At 42.4% G+C, this 27,167-nt stretch overlaps 1 protein-coding gene across 3 annotated transcripts in view; it reads right to left on the bottom strand.

The window, feature by feature from the left end:
• Window positions 1-27,167, bottom strand: part of LOC120064993 (protein TMEPAI-like) — a 68,901-nt gene that overhangs the window by 11,082 nt on the left and 30,652 nt on the right. Inside the window, exon 1 of one of the 3 annotated variants that reach the window (XM_039015619.1) lies at window positions 1,439-1,589. The exons of the other annotated variants lie outside the window; for them this stretch is intronic. Coding sequence (XP_038871547.1) covers window positions 1,439-1,499 — 61 coding nt within the window. The 5' untranslated portion in view covers window positions 1,500-1,589. Of the gene's footprint in view, window positions 1-1,438; window positions 1,590-27,167 lie in introns of those variants that run through there. 3 annotated transcript variants of the gene reach the window in all.

Here is a 27,167-nt window from a genome sequence, read left to right as displayed (position 1 = left end):
AGGGAGGGTTTGGCCGGTAGGGATATCCTTGTCTCATCGCGCTCCAGCGACTCCTGTGGCAGGCCGGGCGCAGTGCGCGCTAACCGAGGGGGGCGGGTGCACGGTGTTTCCTCCGACACATTGGTGCGGCTGGCTTCCGGGTTGGAGGCGCGCTGTGTTAAGAAGCAGTGCGGCTTGGTTGGGTTGTGCTTCGGAGGACGCATGGCTTTCGACCTTCGTCTCTCCCGAGCCCGTACGGGAGTTGTAGCAATGAGACAAGATAGTAATTACTAGCGATTGGATACCACGAAAATTGGGGAGAAAAGGGGAGAAAATTTATATAAAAAATAAAAAAATAAATCAAATCAAATGTATTTGTCACATGCGCCGAATACAACAGGTGTGAAATGCTTATGACATTCTTAAGACATTCTTATGTTTGAATATCACCAGTGATTATCACCATAGTGATACACTCCAAAAGGTGTGTGTGTACAGTATGTTTGTGCCTGTGCGTCTCTGTTTGTCTGTCTGTCTGTGCATGTGAAGTGAAAAGAGTGAAGTTATTGGTCAGCTTAGAGGCTCTATTGATCCTGAGGCCATGGGAGCTCTTTTCCCCAGCAGAGTTCACAACAGTGTCGATGCAGACAGACAGAGCAATCTTTGTTTGGAGACAGGGCAGGACAGCCTGACCTTCCCCTCCCCCATGTGACCCCAGACAGACAGAGCATGCACACACACACACACACACACACACACACACACACACACACACACACACACACACACACACACACACACACACACACACACACACACACACACACACACACACAAACATCCACTCTTTCTAACTCAGACACACTTGGTGACACTTCAGCAGTCAGAGAGAAAGAGAGAGAAAGTTCATGGACAGCCCTACATACAAAAAACCAGCAGGGACTTTTGCCCCAAGCAACTACTTCCATCAAACACAGACAGCCTAACTAAACAGATAAGCAAAGCATAAGATAACACAGTAGCTTCCTCTATGAAACAGTCTAACCTATTCTATTCAAGATGACAAAGAGACCAAGCTATGCAAAGAGTGTGCACATAACCCAGATACTGAAATGCTCTCGCAGGCTGGACAGACTTGATAATAGTTTGTTCCAAAATTCCATAAAACTCTTACCAGCAACTATTACACAACGTTGTCTGAGTTGCAGCTGCATTCAAGGAGAGTTTGCCATCCTCACACATCAACAAAGGCTTTTATCGCAGTAGTTAAACACAGACAACCACACAATTGGAAAAGGTACTGAAATTCGAGAAAGTCTAGAAAAAGAGCACAATGACTCATCGCGTTACACTTTTGACTTGGGAATAAAAACTCCAAATGCATTATGAACTTTACACAATCATTAAAATACAAGATACACAAATATTCAAATCCCAAATCCAAGAATGCACAACTCACCTCTACATGGAGTTTGAACGCAGTTATAGTGGTGGTGGGGACCTCCTGAAACCGGCTGCATCGTGTTACCCCCTGAACCTGAACTTTGGTGAGCGAGAGCGAGACGACACACACACTGCGACTCACAAAAGGTCTGCAGCCTTGTCCCCACTTTTTCTCACACACATTCCTCGACAGACACAACAGCTGACTTCCTGCAACCCCCCTCCCCCCTCGCTCAGAAATATGGGGGGCAAGTAGAGGGAGGAGTCAACGAAAGAGAACAAACAGACCTCGTTTTCCAGAGGGAGAGAGCGGGATAGGGGGAGTGGTAGGACAGACCACAGAAAGACAGATGGGTCAAAGATGAAGGGAATAATGATATGAGAAAGACAGAAAGAGGGAGAGGGATGAGGAGGGTGAAAAAAAAGAGAGATCAGATGTGGCCCAAGCCATTGAGTCTAGACTGATTTTTTTGATCGAGTTAATTTGACTTGAAATTAGAGAAAGGAAATTACCAGCATTACCACTGCAAAGCACATTCCTATATATTTATTAATTTCCTGTAAATTACACTTCTTCATAACACATTTATTTACAACCTTAAATACACAAAACTGCAGATAATACAGATGTTACTAGAATTCCTCAAGTCATTAAAGTCAACTGTTATGGTAAAGAAACACAAATACAGTGCCTTCATGAAGTATTCTTTTTTTATGTTGACTTTTTCCACATTCTGTTGTGTTACAGCCTGAATTTAAAATGGATTCAATTGAAATGTTGTGTCACTGGCCTACACACAATACCCCATAAGGTCAAAGTGGAATTATGTTTTTTACAATTAAATAAAAGATGAAACGCTGAAATGTCTCGAGTCAATAAGTATTCAACACTTTTATGGCAAAGCCTGAACATTTGCTTAACAAGTCACATAATAAGTTGCATGGACTCACTCTGTGTGCAATAATAGTGTTTAACATTTCTGAATGACTACCTCATCTCTGTACCCCACACATACAGATAATTGTAAAGGTCCCTCAGTCGAGCAGTGAATTTCAAACACAGATTCAACCACAAAGACCAGGGAGGTTTTCCAATAAAAGGCACCAATTGGTAGATGGGGGGAAAAAATGAAAAAAGCAGACATTGAATATCCCTTTTAGCATGGTGAAAATCAATTTAGCAATATCAATTACACTTTGGATGGTGTATCAATACACCCAGTCACTTCAAAGAAACAGGCGTCCTTCCTAACTCAGTTGCCAGAGAGGAAGGAAACCATGAGGCCAATGGTGACTTTAAAACAGGGATAGGAGAAACACTGAGGCTGGATCAACAAGATTGTAGTTACTCCACAATACTAACCTAAATGACAGAGTGAAAAGAAGGAAGCCTGTCCAGAATACAAATATTACAAAACATGCATCATGTTTGCAATAAGACACTACAGTAAAACTGCGTGGGAAAAAATGGCAAAGAAATGAACTTTATGTCCTCAGTACAAAGCTTTATGTTTGGGGCAAATCCAACACAACACTGAGTACCACTCTTCATATTTTCAAGCATGGTGGTGGCTGCATCATGTTATGGGTATGCTTGTCATTGGTAAGGACTAGGGAGTTTTTTAGGATAAAAATAAACGGAATGGCTCGGTCTGCTTTCCACCAGACACTGCGAGAGAAATTCACCTTTCAGCAGGACAATAACATACAACACAAGGCCAAATATATACTGGAGATGCTTACCAAGACGATATTGAATGTTCCGGAGTGGCCTAGTTATAGGACCGCATCGCAGTGCCCACTGGCTTGCTTTCTCCCTTTCTTCACCCCCCTCCCTAGGCCCCCTCTCTCCCTATCCAGCTGGGCTTCAGCTCTCCAGCCCAAACACTCACTCTCCCCCCCTTGGGGGTTCCATAGACAGAGCCAAATGTCTGGTTCCACTGACATGTCTATTTGGGATATTATATCATGTAGAATCCAGGGACATGGTGTTATTGGGTACCCTATGTCATAGGCTAGGCTTACATCATATCAGAGGCTATATATCAAAGCAACAATGAAGCCAGCTACATCGTCTACAACCAACATTGTGTCTTGTGAGAAGTCTTTTTGTGTTGGTATTAATTGATATTTTGATTTGATTTATTACGAACCCCATTAGTCGATGCCAATGGAGACAGCTAGTCTGTCTTAGTGGGGTCCAACACATAATGAAAAAGACATTACAGACAAAAGACTTTACAATTGACGTACAATAATGCACTTTATTCCAGTAGTCCATTTTCTATCTATCGTTTCTGGGTCATTTTAACAGACGAACCATTGCATGAGAGAAGTAATATTGTTATGAGAAAGGCAAGCGAAATGGAAGTGATTCATCTTATCGTTGATTCAGCCGCGCTCCCCTTCATGCTCCTGATTGGCTTACCTTGAGGAATGCAAATGGTAATGTTTTTGGAGTCTGGTCCAGGAATGGTTGTTATCCCATGATATCAGGGTGCGTGCGGTTGGACCTGCAAACTGTATTGCTGGGGGATTTGAAGGACCACAGTCAGTCAATGGGAAATATCATTGTGCTCTTGGGTAAAAAAAATATTTTTAGGGTTTATTTTTTCGGAAGAAATGTTGCAGCTGGGGAGGTGCAAGTCTCTATTAAGACACCATGGGAGAATGGAGGGATGTATTGCGAGAGGAAATGGTAGAATGACGATTTATTGGGAAAGATTGTTTGATCTGTGGCTGTCTGAAGGGTGTAATTGAAGAGTGTTGGAATAATTATATACATGAATGTACAATCTAAATGTTTGAGTTCCTCTAAAATCAGGAGTGAGGGTGGGGATGTGATTATTGTAGGTTTTGCATTTTGCTATTTATGTTTTATGGTTTGGTTTCATGCTGTGAGCGGTGTGTGTTCTGGTCATGGCAGTTATGGGTGCGCTCGCTTCCATGCCGGCCCGGGCGACGGGTGGAGCTTGGTTTTTCCCCTACCTTAGAAAATCCCTTTGGGCCGGGAGCAGGGCCTTGCCTTGCCGGCGTCTCTGGGAAGGTGGGAGCGAGCGCACACACTGACCAGAGCACCTACGGATGGGAGCGGACATTTTTATTGTCTGTGTATTGTATAGTATTTTATTGTTGTTTTAAAGAAAAATAAATAAATAATATTACATATACAGTGCCTTTGGAAAGTATTCAAACACCTTGACTATTTCCACATTTTGCAAAAAAAAAATTAGAAAAGCAAATTTATTAAAAATAAAAAACAGAAATACTTTATTTACATACAGTACCAGTCAAAAGTTTGGACACTCATTCAAGGGTTTTTCTTTGCTTTTACTATTTTCTACATTGTAGAAAAATAGTGAAGACATCAAAACTATGAAATAACACATATGGAATCATGTAGTAACCACAAAAGTGTTAAACAAATATAAATATATGTTATATTTGAGATTCTTCAAAGTAGCCGCCCTTTGCATTGATGACAGCTTTGCACACTGTTGGCATTCTCTCAACCAGCTTCATGAGGTAGTCACTTGGAATGCATTTCAATTAACTGGTGTACTTTGTTAAAATTAGCTATAAAACTGCACACTTTTCTCTCTGCGTTATGCCACTGATAGGCCAAGTTTGGGTAGATACTGGCTATAAAATAAGCAGCTGTAACATCACACTGCCTTCAATCTTACGGGATGAAGATTTAACATTCTGGCAAATTTATCACGATATTTGTGAGGAAGAACAGGGCTACCCGGCTGGCAACGAGCACACTGCAGGCAGGCTGCCCTCCAAAGTGATGGCACAGTGCAGAGAGAACATGCTTTTCCATCCGATCCTCCAACCGCATTTGATTTTTCTTGATTTTTCTCTTCTGGACTCCAGAGAAGTGACGTAATAGGCCTATATCCCTAGTTCATATTGGCCGCTAACATGAATGACTTTCAGCTCCAAATGCAGGTGTAAAATGCAGTTTATTTCTGTAGCCTATCTTGCGTTTTGAAAATGCATCCCTGTTTATGGCTGTAATAACAGGCTACATTTGTACAGTGATTGTGCGTGCATGTTCCCACGTTCTTAACCATTCCTTTTTGGGGGCCACGGGTCAAAAAGTTAGAAAACCACCGGGATACATGAAAGTGGCAAAAAAATGGAGTTGGGTTGGATATAGTCATGGTAGCCCATTATTTCTTGCAATCTTCTATTTTGACTGAAATTGTGTTGGTCATTGTTAAGGGCAGCATTTATTCCAGGTCAAAATAGTTTGGCAAAACACGTCCATCAGATTGTGCTGCGTTCCCCTCTTGTAACAATTGCTCAACGAGTCTCTGACCGCAGTCGCGTGATTTTTGTTGTTTTGGAGCACACGACCCCCCAAAAGGTCTGTGCACTTCCCATCCAAAACCGTTTGGAACAGTTCGTACATATATTATTGAGACATCTTGTGAAGTTTAGTTCCGTTTTGGTCTTTGGCAAGTTTTTTTTCAGCTGTTCGTGCAAAAAGTCTACGCCCCTTTGTTGGTCATTGGTCAACAGTCTTTAAGTGTTTGTTGTCATTCAACGATAGATGACTCGTTTTACATTTTAGTTTGATGAAAAATTGTACGACTAAGATCTCCTCAGTAAGAAACAGATGGACAAACAGTACCTTTTCTCATTTTTCAAACAAAGGTATTTTAAGGGAGTAAGCGAGCGCACTCGTTTCGGTGTTAGGTGCCTGCCAAACAGAAGCATGTGGAGGCCTTTAGTCGTGGGAAGTTGGGAGTGGCCAGATAGCAGTTTGTGTGTGTGTGTGTACAAGGAAGGGTGGGGGTTATCAGTCTGTAAAACTGTCTGTTCACATGGGCAGGAAGGAGGGGTGTGTGTGTGTGCGCATGCCTGTGTGTGTCTGTGACAGAGGGGGTTGTAGATGAGAAAAGACTGCGTTGAAAGGGGCTGCAGTGCTCAGAGCAGACAGGGCAGGTTTGCACTGTGCAGAGTCACTGAGAAGGGCAGAGCAGCGAGAGACCTAGACAGAGATGAGTGATAGAGAGACACGAGGGGGGACAAAGCACATCACTTTTCATTGACTTTGGAGCCACAGTCACACAACCAACAAGTGTGGGAACTTTAGACTGGGATACTCACACTATTGATACGGGTGAGGAAAAAAGGAGTGGCAAGGGGGAAGTTGGGCTGAGTGAATTATTTAGCTTTCGGGTGATTTCTCACAAAACTAAAAGGGAAAAAAAGTCATGATGTAAGGGATTTTCACAAAATGTTATCCACAGAACAGTCCTTTGGAGGAAGGATTGTTGACATATTTGTGACATTTTGGCCTTACCCAGGCCTCCTTTAAGACTACATAATGCTTCTTCTGTAGGTGCTACAAAGCAAACATTTGTGTCATATGAACCTTTGCCGCCTGCACTGTAATAGGAGTAGTATTTTGATTTCAATAACAATTTTATTTAATTGCATTTATTTATGAATAACGGAAAATAAAAACATTAATATTGAAAATATATTTTTCAATATTCAAATATTAAATGTAAGAAAATTGTTATTGAAATAAAAATACTCATGTTACAGAGAAAGCAGTAAACACCAATCTTTCTAGCACCTTCAAACATTTTGGAGTTTTAAAGGAGGCCTGGGTAAGGCCAAAATGTCACAAATATTGCAACTTCAATTCATTATTTCTCAATTTCTCTTAAATTACAAATGTCAAGTAAATCAACTGTCCTTCCTCCAAAAGGACCCTTCTATGGATTACGTTTTGTGAAAGTCAATAAAAGCATGGTATTTTTTGTTTTGTTTTAGTTTTGTGAGGAATCACCTTTTGCCTTAAATAGGGAAATTATAGCGTAGATGCTAACACCGATCTGCTCAGTCAAAAAGTTGCGAACTTAGATAGAGGTTAGTCAGTAGGGCTGGGCGATATGTCCCAAATATAATATAACAATATTTTTGTCGATTTATACTCAACCAAACTAGGAGAAAACATACAGTGAAGTCGTCTGACTTCTACAACTTTACATTTTGGCTGGCATTGTATCTAAACATTGTTAAAGGCTATATTGTAAAAATCAATACCAGTGTGTGGAGCTTTCAGTGAAATTCTGAGATTACGCTTTCTTAGAAGAGCCAATTGAACTGCAAGCAAAGCAGGCACCACCCAACACCCAGCTTATGGCTGGAGCTTTGGTGAACTTCATAGGTGTTTGTGAGCGTTTAAGTGTATGTTCACACATGTCTAGTGGGTTAGGTGGTGGGGGAGAGGGAGAGAGAGAGGGTGAAAAGGCCCAAAGTAATGGGAAACCTTCCTGGAGTCTTTGTTTGGACAAGTCTTGGGGGGGGGGGGAAATGTTCAATAAACAAAGCTGACTGTGCTTTAATCAAACTCAAGTTATAGTAATTATTTCAACCCAAACAACAGGGGCATGCATGAAGGAGTCTAAATGGATTTGATAGAACGAGCGGTGAGTCCAGACAAGAGCTGTCGGAAAACAGGTCTCGTGGAACTATGGTTGTCAACTAGTCAGGAGGAAAGGGGGCCATTAAGACAAACAAAACCAGAATTGTTGCTCTTTAAAATTTCTGCCTCTGTATTTTATGTTTTCAGACTTAGCTTAACGCCTCAGAGCGACTTTCAATTGCTGCCCGGCGTGTCTGTTAAGCATTTCCGGACTCAGAAGCAACCCACACCCCGTTCAAACCCAGTTTTACTGAGATGCTGAATATGAGACTCATAGGCCTAGTTAAGAGACATTCACAAACACATGTTTACACAAATGTTTTTGTCATTTAGCAGACGCTCTTATTCAGAGCCACGTACAGTAGTAGGTGAGTGTATACATTTTTCATACTGGTCCCTCATGGGAATCGAACACACAACCCCGGCATTGCAAGTGCCATGCTCTACCAACTGAGGCGAACGGGACACACAGCATGGGAATATACACACACACTAAGTGGACATAACGCACACAAACACTATAAGGGAGATAAGCAGGCAGACTTGACACAATGATATGGAGAGCACACAGTGCAGTGCTTTTTTCAGTTGACCTTTATTTCACCACGCTTGTCCCATGAATGGATTTATAATGTATTTTGGTGCCAATATATTTTCACAAGAGCGGAATTGCAAAACAGAGAGAGAGAAACTAAAGCCACTGCAACGAAGCACCGGGAAGGGACTCGAACCATCACTCCATTCGTATGTGTGGAAGACACTGAGCCATCGAGATGCAGGGGTTGTGGGCCCATCCATTAGTCTACACGAACCCTCATGCACTATGCCAAGTTACGCCAGGCAGCACACAATCCCAGTCCAACGAAGGGCAACAAACTACCTCAAGAACTCTCCAAAGTGCAACGTAGTCTGTCCACCGAAGGAACACAACGCTGTGGCTTAATTAAGAACTGGTCCTAAACCAGGAATGAAGGAAATGTATAATCTGAATGCCTACAGACTTTGCAACTAGATAAATATAGATTCTTGATTTCAAGGTACAGCTTAGAAAAAACCCACACAGACTTGTATTAGAGTCTTTCCATGTCCTTTCAGCAAGCCATGACACCCACCATCACAGATTGTTCTGAAATCCATTCTGTAGTTAGAAACAGATAAGACTAGCATTCCTGCAACATTATTTACTTTATATTTTATTTGATCTCTGAGAAATTGATTGCACTCAAATTGGCTCTTTTGATTTATAGGATCCATTTACTATTCACTAAATGTAGTACTGAATATCCAATTTGGATATAATACTGAACAACTGAATTGGATATACTACTGAACCTGCGATTTGGACCAAAATTCTTCTTACCATTGGATAAGACGTTAAATTGTCAAAACCATAAGGGAGATACTTAGAACGAGTATTACTACAGTATTAGTTCTACATGTCTGACAAGTAGTATCGAGTTGCCGCTTGGAGTATTGTGTCGTCATCCTATGTAAGGTATTCCCTGTGGATCTGGTGGTTTTTACCACCCTGTTCAGAGAAATTAACCATTGTAGTCGCTTGCAATATTTAATACAAATTATTGTGAAAGTAGGTTTTGCCCACTACAGTCTTGGCCCAAAGTTTTGAGAATGACACAAATATTAATTTTCACAAAGTTTGCTGCTTCAGTGTCTTTAGATATTTTTGTCAGATGTTACTATGGAATACTGAAGTATAATTACAAGCATTTCATAAGTGTCAAAGGCTTTTATTGACAATTACATGAAGTTGATGCAAAGAGTCAATATTTGCAGTGTTGACCCTTCTTTTTCAAGACCTCTGCAATCCGCCCTGGCATGCTGTCAATTAACTTCTGGGCCACATCCTGACTGATGGCAGCCCATTCTTGCATAATCAATGCTTGGAGTTTGTCATCAGAATTTGTGGGTTTCTGTTTGTCCACCCGCCTCTTAAGGATTGACCACAAGTTTTCAATGGGATTAAGGTCTGGGGAGTTTCCTGGCCATGGACCCAAAATATTGATGTTTTGTTCCCCGAGCCACTTAGTTATCACTTTTGCCTTATGGCAAGGTGCTCCATCATGCTGGAAAAGGCATTGTTCGTCACCAAACTGTTCCTGGATGGTTGGGAGAAGTTGCTCTCGGTGGATGTGTTGGTACCATTCTTTATTCATCGCTGTGTTCTTAGGCAAAATTGTGAGTGAGCCCACTCCCTTGGCTGAGAAGCAACCCCACACATGAATGGTCTCAGGATGCTTAACTGTTGGCATGACACAGGACTGATGGTAGCGCTCACCTTGTCTTCTCCGGACAAGCTTTTTTTCGGATGCCCCAAACAATCGGAAAGGGGATTCATCAGAGAAAATGACTTTACCCCAGTCCTCAGCAGTCCAATCCCAGTACCTTTTGCAGAATATCAGTCTGTCCCTGATGTTTTTCCTGGAGAGAAGTGGCTTCTTTGCTGCCCTTCTTGACACCAGGCCATCCTCCAAAAGTCTTCGCCTCACTCTGCGTGCAGATGCACTCACACCTGCCTGCGGCCATTCCTGAGCAAGCTCTTTCGATCCAGAAGCTGAATCAACTTTAGAAGATGGTCCTGGCGCTTGCTGGACTTTCTTGGGCGCCCTGAAGCCTTCTTCACAACAATTGAACCGCTCTCCTTGAAGTTCTTGATATCCGATAAATGGTTGATTTAGGTGCAATCTTACTGGCAGCAATATCCTTGCCTGTGACGCCCTTTTTGTGCAAAGCAATGATGACGGCACGTGTTTCCTTGCAGGTAACCATGATTGACAGAGGAAGAACAATGATTCCAAGCACCACTCTCGTTTTGAAGCTTCCAGTCTGTTATTCGAACTTAATCAGCATGACAGAGTGATCTCCAGCTTTGTCTTCGTCAACACTCACACCTGTGTTAACGAGAGAATCCCTAACATGATGTCAGCTGGTCCTTTTGTGGCAGGGCTGAAATGCAGTGGAAATGTTTTTTGGGGATTCAGTTCATTTGCATGGCAAAGGGGGACTTTGCAATTAATTGCAATTCATCTGATCACTCTCCATAACATTCTAGAGTATATGCAAATTGCCATCAAACTGAGGCAGCAGACTTTGTGAAAATTAATATTTGTGTCATTCACAAAACTTTGGGCCACGACTGTAGATGTCTGCCACACCTTTTTTATCAATATTGTTAGTCTCTTGTGTATATTAGACGGAACACAACGTTTTCTTTGCAACTTTGGGTAGTAAACCAACAGCTTTTGCACGTAATGAAATTCAATTATATGGGCATCCTCACAAATCAAGGCATTTCTCCATGAAAGCAATTCAGTTTGTCGTTCTCTTAGGCTTAACCTGTGTCCAGGAAACGGCCCCTGTGTGTGTGGTTTATTTCCTTCAAAAAAGGTTTGGATTAGTTAAACCTTCCTGGTGAACAAGCAAACCATTAGGCAGTTCTAATAGTTTCAATGTTGGCCTCTTCAATGGTAAAAGCACAATCTGAGACCCTCTTCTGCTTTTCGAGGTGGAATGACCCATAAGGAAGAAAAGCAAACCCGAAGAAGCACGGCCAATGTTTGTTCCAGCGCACAGCTTGTGCTAACCCACTTTCGGTCTGTGACTGAGGCCGACGCTTGTCTGAATCGGTCAGGCTTTGAAGAGTGAATTTAATTTTTTGGGGGGGGGGGCTCGAGTCTCGTCATAACCAGGTCAAGGTGCCAGGGGCAAAACAATCTTTACCATATTCACGTGTCTGTGCCACTTTAAACTCGTGAAATATGTTGAATGTCTGGTACTCACCACTCGCTGGCAGGATAAACAAAATAAACGCACATTTTCTCTCTCATCTCGGATGCGTCCCAAGGGAGATGTCACCCCCTCCCTATCCTCTCTCAGACTAGACAGAGCTGGCAGCTTCAGGGAATCCTAGACTACATCCCCCATCTACCGCCCCACCTAATTTCGCCCCTAACTCCCCACCCCATCTATCATAAGACACAGTGGAGGCCTGGCTTGCAAATTACTGAAACAAACAAGTGAGGGGAAGAACAAAGGATGAGCCGGGCCACTGGATTAACTTGACTACTTCCACATTGCTACAAGAGTGTCCTAAAGCAAATAGGAGTTGGATGGGTGAAGGAGCCCTGGAAATGGGAAGAATAGGGCTGCTTGAGTCTGTAGCTACAGGACAGAAAGGGGAGTTTCAAAAGGTCCAGTTCTGGCGAGACAGACCGTGGGTTGGAGGGGAGGTTGCCGGTTAGCGCCTTTATAGTCTGGGGTTGTGTGTGTACTGTATGTTTGTGTCCTAAGGTACAGTACATACCCTCCCTGTGATTCACCACCCTTGAAACATGGACGAATAGACAGCAACGTCACAATATGGAGCTGACAATAGTGGTACTAAACAGACAAAAATAACCATCTCTTCCTAAAGATTGAAAAGGGAAGCTTAAGAGCCATCTGCCACGTCTGCGCCCTATGTTTTCAAAGCATCATGGCGGAATCGCAAGTGGAGCTTCCTCCTCTGTGCCATCCTTCACAGCTCAGCGGACGACTAGTGCACAGGCACCTCTGCCCACCACAGGCACGAGTCTGCCTCACCTTCCGGCAGGTACGCACAGACCTGGATGTCTGAAGCGTATGAAAATCTAACCTTGTTATCAGCTGGCCTGTCTGCGGGCCGAGCGGGGGGGACGCTCATTGTTATTCTAGCCAAAGGGAGCTAGCCCTCGGTTCGCCTTCCCCGGTCCCAGGCTCACCACCTAATTTATCTGTTGTCACCAAGGGCACTCATCCACACCCCCCTTCATTTGAATAAGATAAAAGAGGAGCCAGACTGGGGAGCAAAGAGCAAGTCATCCAGCGCTTGGCTAGCTCCAGCACCCCTCGCTCTGTCTGACAGTCACTCCCGTTTTGGGCTGGGGTGGTGCTAGATATAATTATTATATAGGCTACAGTCTGAATAGGGTGGATCTGCTTTGTCTCCCCTAACAACATCCATAAACATAGACATCCAAACCTAAAACCTGTCCACTGTGAGTGCCTCCCTACAATAAATCTTTCCAACGGGTGTCCAGACATAAGACATGACAGGCCAATTGCAGGGAAAACATAATACTACTATTTATATAACCGGGCCATATAAAGGAAGGGATTCTTATGGGAATAGAAAGTTCAAGACTTCAAGTGAAAATGTTTCACTTTCACTCTGATAATAAAAACCCAACAGTCTGCTCTACTGTTGACTTTAAAAGCTTGTGGGAACAGAACAACTAATGACTGCATGGGCCTAAAATGCTGATAGAGAGAGGCCATTTCCAGGTGCTGCTACAGGTGCTAGGTTTAATGTTCCAGGTCTGCGCTGTGTAAACGGTCTCTTGGAGGGAACACAGACGTTCGCTAGCATGGCAGCCTCATCTATAAACAGTTGGCTGCCAAGTTTCTCCAGCACTGAAAACGTGCCATGCCTGTCAGCCACAGCTGCAGACAGACTCAACACTCGTCCAGACATAACACTGTGTCTAGAGTGAGAACACCACCTCCACCACCACAGCCAAACCCGTCTAACTACAAGAGCTCTGGCAGGAATCCGGTTAGTTTTCGTCTGGGGCGGGAACTAGACAAAACAAACCTAAACAAGAACCAAACAAACCCCAGCTAAACAAACTCCACTACATGAAAGTACACTGTAAAAATGAATCTACAAAAATGTGGGTAACACAATAACATTTAATATTACTGAGTATATTTCATTTCCTATGTTTTTTTGTATTTAAAAAAATATATATATATTTAAAAACATAAAGTCCAGAGAAATAATAATAGCCATGTTGGATTTACTGATAATATGATTAAATATGTTGATGTAACACAAATATTTAGTAAAAACACAATGTTTAACATTGTTTATTGTATTCAATAATTTGGCATTTAAACTAGTGATGTGCGGTTCACAAACAATTCAATTTTTTTTTTTTTACAACTTTATACTAACTCGAGAGTCATGCTCCGTTTTTCTGAGTGAGTTGTTCAATTTAGCCAACTACGCCATCTGGATTAAGTGATCATTGGATGCAATTGGGTGTCCCAGTAGTACCACATAAAGTTTGGTAATCCTAGGACACCTGATTCCTTTGGCAGTTGGAGTGTTTTGTACCCCACCCTTGGTTTTTTACCTAGCCATAGGAACCTTAGACAGTCTAATTGTTAAAAAATGGATTCTGGGACCAGAACAGGAAGAGTCTGAAATGGGAATAGCAGCCTGGGGAGAATATTCATCTTAATTGTTTCCACCTTTCCTGTAAATAAAGAGGTAAAATCTTCCATCATCTAAGATCTATGGTTATCACATTCATGAATTAGGTATAGTTTGTTTTAGACTGGTCCTCGAGAGGTAGTGATAGCAACACCTAGGTATTTTATTTCCTTGTCAGGCCACCTGAAAACTGACAGGCAGGGTACCTGATGGGGGGTGACCCCATTCAAGAAGTTCAGTACTAAAGTCAAAAAGGAGCGTGCTCGGTGGGCAACCTTGCCAGACCCCTATTTTACTGATAAAAAGTGCAGATAAATGTCAATTTACTCTGACTCTAGCGTGAGGGGTCGAATAAAGGATTTGGACCCATCTAATGAACTTGGGGCCAAATCTAAATTCATGCAGCACTTGAAACCCAATCAAAAGGCCTTCTGTGCATCCAGGGCCAGTGCCATATTTTCCCCACCCTGAGTCTGGGCAGATGATATAACATTTAGGCATCTTCTTATATTATCCGAGAGTTGACGACCAGCAATGAACCCTGTTTGATCAGGATGTATAATATCTGTTATGAACTTTCCTAGTCGCTTTGCCAAGATGGAAGTAAGCAGTTTGTAATAGTTTTGGAGCAAAGCGATAGGTCTATATGAATTACAGTCAGTAGCATCTTTGCCTTCTTTATGTATAACACTGAGTGTAAGGCAGCTCTCCAGTTTCTAGTACATTTGAAAACACTTCCACTATTATTGGAGTGACATGGCATGGGAAGGTTTTATAGAATTCATTAATGTACCCATCAGAACTTGGACTTATTATAATTTTTATATATATCTTTTTTATAGCCATTCTGATATTGGTATATCCAGTTCCGTCCATGGTGAGCTCATCAACTGAGGGACTTCAATGCCTCGGAGGAATCCTTGTAGTTTATCAGGCTCAGGACATCTAAATCCGAATATACATTATTTTTTTAAACTCTGCAAAAGGTTTCAGATATATCCTGGGGTCTTGTTGCAGGGAGTGCATTAACATAATTTGTTTTAACCTTCTGAATTACAGCTGCTTTATAAATCACAAATGTCCCTCAATCTTTTCGGTAAGCAGAGAATCAAGTGCATTACGAGCCTCTTTTAATTGGATGAGGATTGAGGGGGATTGTGGGGGATTGTGGATGTTTATACACGGTTTCCAATCTCTCAATGTCATCTTCCATGCTTTACTTTTATCCATGCCCTTATGCTTTATTTTTGGTGTAAAGAAGTAATCAATATGAAAATAACATGTATGGAGGTGGGAGTAAAATGTCAAATCTCTTCTATTGGGGTTCAAATGTCTCAACACATCCACTAGGCCCAGCTCCATCGAGACATTTCTTAAAGCGTGGCTCATTCTGTATATGGGTGCTCTCGAGGGGGGAGCCTTATCTTCAGGACCGGATAGAATGCAGTTAGTCTCCTCCCATCAAAAACAACCCCTTTACATGATCATAAATCAAACAGCCTTATTAACTCAGGTTTATCCTCATTAGGTGCATCTACATTACACATTGAGACATTCACTCATGCAATGGACCAGTTCCATAATATGCATCTCCCTTCCTTAGCTTTTACTTCATCATGCAAAACAAAATGGGGTAGATCTGTGTATCAGAATAGCTACTCCCGTCTCCTCTCAGAACTATGTGATGAAAAAAACACATGATTAGCCCAGGTTTTATTGAGCTTGAGGTGCCCACTATCTGGCAGGTGTGTCTCTTGTAAAAAAATATATTGCACATTGTAAGTTCTTCAGATGTAGGATAATTTTTTTCCAATTCCTTCGACCTCATGGCTTGGTTTTTGCTCTGACATGCACTGTCAACTGCGGGACCTTATATAGACAGGTCTGTGTCTTTCGAAATCATGTCTAATCAATTGAATTTACCACAGGTGGACTCAAATCAATTTATAGAAACATCTAAAAGATGATCAATGGAAACAGGATGCACCTGAGCTCAATTTAGAGTCTCATAGCAAAGGGTCTGAATACTTATGTAAATCAAGTATTTCTGTTTTTTTGTTTTTATACCTTTGCAAAAATATCTAAAAACCTGTTTTTGCTTTGTCATTACGGGGTATTGTGTGTAGATTGATAAGGAAAAATGTGTATTCAATCCATTTTAGAATAAGGCTGTAACATAACAAAATGTGTATAAAGGGAAGGGGTCTGAATACTTCCCGAATGCACTGTTAAATCGGAACAGACCCAGCTGTTTCCTATTTCGAGGTTAGGTAAAGGAGACACACCCCTCTTTATGGGGCCACACACACACACGCGCACACACACACACACACACACACACACACACACACACACACACACATTAACATTCAGCACCAGTATGCTGCATTGTTTACTGCATGCATCAGCAAGAACACCCAGCCGGCAGCCAGTCTAGACAAGGCCGCTAACAATGACCACTTCAGACCGGAGGGTAGCCCCAGCACACACCATCACCGACATAAACATTCAACATCTTCCCTCCCCCTCACAGCCAACTATTAACAGGCTTTAAGACGTGTGTATGTGCTACTGTGCTTACCAGCTAGACGACAGCAGCCAAACTCTTAAAAAACAATGCAGAATTCAACAACGTTTGATCAAAGTATGAAGTTACGTGTTTCACTCCACAGAGGGAGCAGGAGTGATACATGCATTGACTTGATTCAATCGACTTAAAATTCAAAATCCTACTCAATAACAATCACCCAGAAAGCAACAAAAACCCAGATCTAAAGTTCCCTCCCTTTGTGACTGTCTGGAAAGTCTATTATAGTTGGCCACAACACAGACTAAGCGGCTTAAAAGTGGGGGGGGGAATAAGTACTCGATACAACAAGCGTCAGGCCTCCGTCTGCACAGTTCTTTAGACATGAAAGTCAAAAGACATAATAAAACCAGGAAAAATACATTTAGAGAGATTGCTTCCTAAATAAACATACTGTATAACGTTGTAAGCATTTTAATACGTTTGAGAGGAAAAATCAGGATGGGGAACTTTACCTTACGTACGCCAACCTATTTAGGTGGCACATTAGCTGCTGATGCTAACTGCAGACAGCCTAAATGGTAATTGACAAGGAAATTCATTTAGACAGTGGCAAAGCCGGCGGTGCTAAAAAAAACATTGATAATAAATGTACAGTTGTCAAGCTAGGACATCGGGGAGCTGGTGCCGTGCAAAAATTATTTCATTTGCCATTTAAGATTTCAGAGGACGTTATCCTTGGTCGGCTGAACTAAACTTCATTACGTTTCAACAACCATGTTGCACTTAATAAATAGTGCCCGGGTTAAAGGTTCACACAGTCGCTTCCTCCGATAGTTTCAAGCTATAATAAAAAAATATATAAAGGATCATGGTTTTGTTGCATCACTGGAAAGAGAGCAAACCTTCACAAATGGTCCAAGTCAACTACCCAAGTGAATCCCATAGGGCAGAGAACACAGGAAGCGGATGCGTATGACTATTGCTCATGAGATTGATCTGTCACACTGGACACAGCCAGCTAAACATGCTGTACAGTACAATGACAGGATGGGCTGGGTGAGTCTGTTCAGTTGCACTCTGCACAATGTCCCAGTTGGGAGGTTAGGGAGCTGGGACATACACACTCCCACACACACAGACACACAGACACACACCCCCACACACACTCACACACACACCTCAGCCAGCAGCCCAGCTCTGCTGCTCTGCTCCAGACGGAGGCACATCAAGCAGTTTTCAGGAAGAGCACATCAGACCCAGAGGACTGCTTCCTGGGTTTCTACTTTTATAGCGTCGTTTGAGCGGAGGAGAAAAGTGGGCTTTACTTTCAACTCTGTCAGCGCCTGAGACTCAGGTTCAGATGACTTTAGTTTGGATGGGGGGGGAAGTTGGGGCAAAACTTGAGCGACTGACTACCATAATCCTCATATCTCTCGCAGACTAGTATCGAGGAACACTTGGTCCCATGTCATGTATAACTGGCAGCCATTGGGAGGACCAAACCGAAAGGGACATTTAGTGTGTGTGTGTGTGGGGGGGGGGCAGAATGCCTTTAAAATTAGAGTGTGTCTGAAATGACAGCCGCAATTGTGAGTGCAATATTAATAACAGGGGTAAAAAAACGGATGGTGTGTGGGGGTGGTAGGGTTGATTTCAGGCTAGCTCTGTTGTCTTGGGGCAACAATAACTACCCCCACCACACCAGCACTGCTTGCCCCCACCCCCAGTCTTTGTGACAATGAACCCTTTGCTTTGTGTGCAGGGGTGCCACCCCTTAATAACCAATGACCTTTCCCCTCTGACCTTCACCACTCAGACATCGCCAGGTTGCCGGGAGACTCCCACCGGCCCTTCCCATCTCCCTGCAGATGCACGCCAAGCCTGGTTTCATATGCAAAACCGCATTTACATAAATCTGAATTCCAATCATTATAGTGGGGATGGTGGATGGGACTGGGAGGTGTAACCTGGGGGTCTCCAAGCTGGTCTTTGTGTCCAGCTGGGTTTTATTAGGTGACAGCCCAAAGCCACACATAGGAGAAGAATGTTCACAGCCTAGTACACTATATCAGAGGGCTGTAAAACTGGATAGGCCTTATAACGCTCATCTATATGTGTTATTGCTACCATTTTGAGTTACAAGTACAGAATAATGTGGCATGTACGGGCACACCATTGTAAAATGGATATGTCCTATGGACTGTGTACATCTTATATACATACATTCATACAAAGTTATAACACAAAAGAAAAACAGAATTACAGTAGTTCTGTGTGTGTAGCCAGTTAAAATGAGAGTCATGACATGTTTTCGACCTCATTAGTTGCTCTAATCAGGGATCTAAATGAACATGTTCAGGAGCACAACATCAAATCTAGGAGCACCAGGACAAAAAAAAAAATTGTATTGATTGAGATATAGCATATTGAACTGTAGTCACTTTTGAAGGACATGCTGTGCTCTAGAAACAAATATGTAACCCTGTAAAGACATTAGTTTATTATAAAAAGCTAAAATGTTGATACAAAAACCTGTAACTGAAAATACAAAGTCATTTGTGGAATATTAGGCTTCCTGTGACATGGCTGAACAGGGCCTAGAAACAAATGTTTTGGTCCACCAGCCAGATAAAATCTACCAACCAAACATTTTATTCGCCATAATAACACCAGAAAACACTGGATTTTTTTCTCTCCCAGGTTTCGGATTTCCCCGAGTCTTTTTTTACAGCTTTTCACTCTCAAAATCAATTTTTCTTAAATTGAAAAACAACTAAATTGGATTATGTAAGTCCACAACAATGCTTAACCCAGCTCAGGAGACACTTTTTGAGGTCAGGGGAAGAAAACAATTCTTTTTTTTAAATTGTGAACCTCAAGAGACTGGTGTTTGGCTGCTCAACAGTAGTTTGCAAAACAAAAGACCACCTGATTGATACAAATCTTCATAAGATCATATCACTCTGCCAGGTAAACCTACTTTGCAGTTAACATTTCATTTGGAAAGCCTTTAAAAATGACTGTTTCGGCATCGCTAACTGGCTACGCAAAAGTGGTAGACACAGGCATTCCCATGCCGTTACGTCTTCAGAAAGAAATACAAATCACTGATGCAATCTTTAATATTCTTTACATGTAGGCTTTGGATTAAACAGATCTGCACTCCACATTTTTTTTTAGGGCACTCTGAAACAACTGCACTGTGAAGCCTATCATTACAACAATTATTATCTGGGTGATTTTTTATTTTTAAAAATACAAAAATATCTAGGAGCATATGCAGCCAAAATGGTTGCACTTTAGCAGGCACGTGCACAGATAGGAGTCCTCCTGTGCCCGAGCAGCTGCCGCTTTGCCCTCCCATTCACCAAGTGCCCTTTTGGGGTGGTGGCACACAGTGCCTTCAGAAAGTATTCGTACCCCTTGACTTATTCCCAGTAGCGGTGCAAGGGTAAAATCACCTATAACCTGTTCATATGCCTCGACACCGTGATATATAGGCCTAAGGCCGAGACAATAAGAAGACACAGTATCAGAATAAATTCAACCAAGCTATTGTTTCATCACAAAACCGGAGAGCAGCATCTGTCCAGTGATGTCCTCGTGTAACAAACATGACCTACAGCATGGTCAAGCAAGGTAATGTTTCCAACATTTTCAGACGACTAAACTATTGATTTAGAACCATGGAGAGTTACAGCAAGTCGCAAAGAAAACAGGCGCTGCCTCCACTAACTCAGCTAATACAGTTACAACAAAAGATACCAATTTTTTTTTTGTCCAATCAACGTAAGCTAAATATGATGTGGTTGTGCATGCTATGGATTTCTGTCTGTGTGTGCGTGCATGCCTGCAAGTAGAAAGAAACATGTTGACTCACCCTATTTGTAGAGAAATGCCAGCAATGCTTTTCTCCTCTATCCGGTTGCCTAAACGGTCTATGACTCTGTCATACAGTACACGCTATTCATTTTTGTTGTCCTGGGCTACCTGGCTAAAATGCTAGCCTAACTTCCTTTCATGGGCAACGACACGCCAGGCCTACTACATCTAGCTACATGTTTAACTATCCTCTCAGGCCAGGGGCACAATGTATACATTTATGGTTGCATCAGAATCGGCGTTATAATCACTGGCCAAATTAAGTAAAACCACAAGCCCAAATACCTATCTCCATCCATGGCTAATTTAGGAATGTGACGATTTTACGAAATTTAACGATTTTTTTTTTTGTGTCAATGATGTTTGGATTCTGGTGATATGATAGATGTGAAAGCTAAAGCCAAACTGGCTTCACTTGACACTCTTTTGGGGTGAGCCGGGAACAATCACAGCTGAGCTCACTCAGTTTAGCTCAACACTGAGTGGCTATAATTTTATTGAAAAAATGATCAAGGGAGGCCAAATGCTCGCTGGCTTCCTTTGCATTCAATGCTACGGGCGGCAACAATGTCATACTCTTTTTGACCAGACAGCATCAGATAGTTGGGCTACACATACTGAGACAGAGGGGCGCAGTTTCATTCAGATGCTTTCCCCGGTGAGATACATTTCCTTCAATTTGCAAGAGGCTGAATGTATGAAACACAGAGAGATGAAAAATAAATTATTTTGTATGTTGTTTTACTTAGTTAATGATTTGGGAAAGCCTGGTTTCCCTTGACATCCATGACTACACGTCACTGCTTATTCCACATTTTGTTGTGTTGCACTCAGATTTGTTTTTAAATGTTTGCAAATGTATTGAAAATTAAATACAGAAATATCTCGTTTACACAAGTATTCACACATTTTAGAAATCACCTTTGGCAGCGATACCAGCTGTGAATCTTTCTGGGAAAGTCTCTAAGAGCTTTGCAACAAAATATTTGCAACATTCTTTTTAAAATTCTTTAAGATCGGTCAAGTTGGTGGTTGATCATTGCTAGACAGCAATTTTCAAGTCTTGCCATAGATATTCAAGCCGATTTAAGTCAAAACTGTCACTAGGCCACTCAGGAACATTCCATTTCGTCTTGTTAAGCAACTCCAGTGTATATTTGGCCTTGTGTGTTAGGTTATTGTCCTACTGAAAGGTCAATTTGTCTCCCAGTGTCTGTTGGAAAGCAGACTGAACCAGGTTTTTCTCTAGGATTTTGCCTGTGCTTAGCTCTATTCCATTTCTTTTAATCCCAAAACACTCCCTAGTCCATGCCAATAACAAATATACCCATAACATGATACAGCCAACAAAAAATACAAGTGTGGTCAACATGAAAGAGAGAAGGATGGCATTGGCGTTTATCGACAAGTAGGGTGAGTCAACATGTTTTTCTACTTGCATGCACACACACACACACACACATCAGAAACATGGACAGTCACATCATATTTAGCTTACATTGACTAAATCGTTTTTGGTATCTTTTAGTTGTCACTGTATTAGACTAAGCAGAGGTGATTTGATGATCTTGAAATGGTGCTGGAATTGAGACTTGCGGTAACTCGATGAAGTTCTAAATCAATAGTTGTTTAGTAGTCTGAAAATGTCAGAAACATTAACTTGCTTGGTCATGAAACTGTTTGTTACATGCAACATGCTTTGTGGACTTCACCTGACAGAGGTTGTTCTCCGGTTTTGTGATGAAACAAAGGTGTGGTTGAATTTATTCTCCAGTGTCTTCTTATTGTCTCGGCCTTAGGCCTATATACTGTATCACGGTAGCAAGGCATATGAACTAACCGGTTTTAGAGCAAACAACGCAATTATCACCACACATGGGTTGTAATATGTTTTTTTCCCCCCTGACTTGGCTTCCCCAGTGATTTTACCCACGCACGCACTGCTACTACTGAAATTTCTGCTTGTTTTGCGTGGGTGGAATTTTGGCCTGCCTAGCGACATCAGGCGCTGAAATTAATAGAACATTAAAGAGGGTTTCAAACCTCTCTGCCAACAATAAGTAGTTTTCAGGTTATGTATCATTTCAAATCCAAAGTCCTAGAGTACAGTGCCAAAGCAAGAACAAAAATGGTCACTGTCCAAATACTGTTCGACCTCACTGTATTTAAATATTTAAAATATTTCCCAGAGATACATGAAAAGGCCAATTTCAACTATGCTCATGTATGTTTGTACATATATTTAAATATATGTACATAAGGCTTTATTGAGTTGCACCCCTTTTTGCCCTCAGAACAGCCTCAATTTGTGTGGGCATGAACTCTACAAGATGTGCTGGCCCATGTTGTGTCAAGTTGGCTGGATGTAATTTGGGTGGTGGACACAAAGCAAACGGTTGAGCGTGAAAAAACCCAGCAGCGTTGGGCACCTACTATCATACCCTGTTCAAAGTCACTTAAATCTTTTGTCTTGCCCATTAACCCTATGAATGGCACACACACACAATCCATGTCTCAATTGTCTCAAGGCTTAAAAATCCTTATTTAACCTGTTTCCCTCTCTTCATCTTGTAACGCCTGCTTCCGACTCATACTCTCAAACACGTAGTTCCCCTGAACGCAGCTCACTTTCCAGCCCACTTTCCAGCTCACACTCTCAAACACATAGATCCCCTGAACGCAGCTCACTCTCCAGATCCCAATCACCTGAATTCTGATCACCTGTTCACACACCTGTATGTCATCATCACACACTATTTAGTTCAGTTCTTTGCACCCCATCATTGTGAGGTATTGTTTGTTTTGTGACACACTTCTATTCGGAGCGCTGTGTTTCCCGTAATTTAATCCTCCTGTGTCTGATAGTTTTTGCCTGCCTCACTAACGATGCCTTTTGTCTATTCCCTACCTGTACTTTAGCCTATCGGATTTCCTGTTATTAACCTATTGCCTGATCTCCCGGACGACGTTACTAGGCTTTTCCCTGCATGTACTGTTGCCTTTTTGGACCCCCTGTGTATGACCTTCTGCCTGCCCCTGGACCCAGCTACCTGCTTCCTCCTGTGGTCCTTCACAAATACACACCTGCTGCGCCCTGCGCTTGAAAGCAGCTCTCTGTCTCCCATCATGTTCATTACAGAGCTACACTGATTGAAGTGGATTTAACAGATGACATCAATAAGGGATCATAGCTTTCACCCGGATTCACCTGGTCAGTCTGTCCTAATGTTTTGTACATTGTATTAGGAAAGTATTCACACCCCTTGACTTTTTCCACATTTTGTTACATTATAGCCTTATTCTAAAATATATATTTTAATTAAATCCTCAATCTACACACAATACCCAATGATGACAAAGCAGAAACAGTTATTTAGAAATGTTTGTCAATGTATATAAAATAAAGAAAAACTGAAATACCTTTTTCAGAGTCTTTGCTATGACACACAAAATTAAGCTCAGATGCATCTTGTTTCCATTGATCATCCTTGAGATGGTTCTACAACTTGATTGGAGCCCACCTGTGGTAAATTCAATTGATTGGACATGATTTCGAAAGGCACACAACGGTCTATATAAGGTCCCACAGTTGACAGTGCACGTCAGAGCAAAAAACAAGCCATGAGGTGGAAGGAATTGTCCGTAGAGCTTCGTGACAGGATTGTGTCCAGGTCTGGGGAAGGGTAGCATTGAAGGTCCCCAAGAACACAGTGGCCTCCGTCACTCTTAAATGGAAGACGTTTGGAACCACCAAGACTCTTCCTAGAGCTGGCTACCCAGGCCGAGAAGGGCCTTGGTCAGGGAGGTGACCAAGAACCCGATGGTCACTCTGACAGAGCTCCAGAGTTCCTCTGTGGAGATGGGAGAACCTTCCAGAAGGACAACTATCTCTGGAGCACTCCACCAATCAGGCCTTTATGGTAGAGTGGCCAGACGGAAGCCACTCCTCAGTAAAAGTCACGTGACAGCCCGCTTGGAGTTTGCCAAAAGGCACCTAAAGGACTCTCAGAACATGAGAAACAAGATTCTCTGGTCTGATGAAGCTAAGATTGAACTCTTTGGCCTGAATGCCTAGCGTCATGTCTGAAAGAAACCTGGCACCATCCCTACGGTAAAGCATGGTGGTGCAGAATCATGCTGTGGGGATGTTTTTCAGCAGTTGGGACTGGGAGGCAAGTCAGGATCAAGGGAAAGATGAACGGAGCAAAGTACAGAAAGATCCTTGATGAAAGCCTGCTCCAGAGCGCTCAGGACCTCAAACTAAGGCGAAGGTTCACCTTCCATCAGGACAACGACACCAAGTACACAGCCGAGACAACACAGGAGTAGCTTCGGAACAGGTCTCTGAATGTCCTTGAGTGGCCCAGCCAGAGCCCGGACTTGAACCTGATCGAACATCTCTGGAGAGATCTGAAAATAGCTGTGCAGCGACACTCCCCATCCAACCTGACAGAGCTTGAGAGGATCTGCAGAAAATAATGGGAGAAACTCCCCAAATACAGGTCTGCCAAGCTTGTAGCATTATACCCAAGAAGATTCAAGGCTGTAATCGCTGCCAAAGTTGCTTCAACAAAGTACTGAGTAAAGGGTCTGAATACTTATGTAAATGTGATATTGAAGTTTTTTTTTATATACATTTGAAAAACATTCTTAACCTGTTTGTGCTTTGTCATTATGGGGTATTGTGTGTAGATTGATTTAATATAAGAAATCCATTTTAGAAATAAGGCTATAACTTAACAAAATATGCAAAAGGTCAAGGTGTCTGAATACTTTCCGAATGCACTGTATCTGTGATTTACGTGTACATAAATACATGCACATACATGTTGTTAAACTGAATGTAACTATATAATTTTTCCGCATGGGTGGTCCAATTTTTTCCCCCACAACAGATACAATGCGGTCCCAAAAAAATAACACGTGCGCTTTTTTTTGTTGCTACAAAGCTCAGATACTTCGAGCTCCAGTGCAAGTTGTGCAACATATTTTCATTGGGAGAAAAATGTCCCCCACATCCTTTCTCAGGACATGTTCAACTGCAAACCAGGGCAATATGACACACACACACAACCCAATGCAGATGACAAAAGTTGACATAACACACAGTCGAGGAGGATTGCCCGCACTTTGCTAAGATACATCATACTTTCAATTCCATGACTCAGAACTGAAGGAGCCTCCCAGGATGCCAGAGACATTTTATGCCGGAGTGCTAGACATTGTTCTCCGGGCTTTCCCAGAAGTGAACATATGCACTATCCAGGGCCAATATGGCTCAATACGACACAGAGAGCGAGAGAGGGGGAGGCAGAGACTGAGGGACAGACAGCTACCCCACCCCAGACCCCACAGCCCAACCCCCGACCCTCCTGAAACAGTGGTGGCAACCAGTCATGGGGAGTGACTACCAGAATGGTCTAATGGTAGGGGGGTTGGGTTGGTTTGTTCTGATGGGAAGGTGCCCTCTTCTGTGCCAACATACGTCCCTCCCATCTCCACTTCTTCCCATGACCCACTCCACTGTCCAGGCACCGCAGTGAATAACCCCTTTGTGAGGAGAAACATCTAAGGTTTAGGATAATATTTATACAGGTGAGACATGAGACCTTTTAAAATCATGTTTTCAATGAATGGCGTGACTGACCAAGATAAATTATGACCCTTCAGGAAAAATATACAGTACACCTTTGCCAAAATCCTTGCTAACGCTAACACAACTTAGATTCGCTTAAGGGTACAACTTACAAAGACACCATACCAAAACTACAACTTAAGTTATTCGTGCCTTATCAAAGATGATGGGAATATCAAATAATATGTTACGTCTTCTTTGTCAAAAGCCTGTGCCAAAAAATACCCCCCAACTCCCAACTAAAAACCTACTAGGTTTGCCTTCAAGTTGACTTATGGACTGTAAATCCATAGGCAAATGCCAGCAGCCAGCTCAAAGTGCTGAATAGCACAGAAACAAAGCTGATCTCCGTGGAGCTTCAACACGGGCTGCCAAAAACCAAAGTCACTGGGAGAACAACATATGGCTCAAGGAGGATCTACTACAACAGGGCAGGGAGAGGACGGGACGAACACTAACAGAGAGAGGGAGAAAACGAGAGAGAAAGAATAGGGGAGGTGGTGTGATGAATAGCACCACTGGGCTCTATTTGTAACACATGGTGTTCTGTTTATAGTGGGGCTGGCTTGACTCAGGGGACCTGCAAACCACTGATTAAGAGGCCAAAGTCTTTGTGGCCGGCTAACATTCAAAGAGGGGAGCTGGAGAGTGTAGCGACACTTAGCCTAGCCATTCTAACTATGTGTTACTTGCCACGTGCGCCGAAAACAACGTGTGTAGACCTTACCGTGACATGCTTACTTACAAGCCCTTAACCAACAATGCCGTTTTAAGAAAAATAAGAGTTAGGAAAAACTTTTATTTGACTAAATAAACTAAAGTAAAAAATAAAAGAGCAACAACAAAATAACAATAAAGAGGCTATATACAGGGGGTACCGGCACCGAGTCAATGTGCGGGGGTTACGGTTAGTCGAGGTAATTGAGGTAATACGTACATGTAGGTAGGGGTAAAGTGACTATGCATAGATAATAAACAGAGAGTAGCAGCAGCA

This window comes from Salvelinus namaycush, chromosome 20 (assembly GCF_016432855.1).
Source record: "Salvelinus namaycush isolate Seneca chromosome 20, SaNama_1.0, whole genome shotgun sequence".
In the NCBI taxonomy this organism is placed as follows: Eukaryota; Metazoa; Chordata; class Actinopteri; order Salmoniformes; family Salmonidae; genus Salvelinus; species Salvelinus namaycush.
Note: the sequence above shows the minus strand (reverse complement) of the source record. Positions and strands in the feature narration are given on the sequence as shown.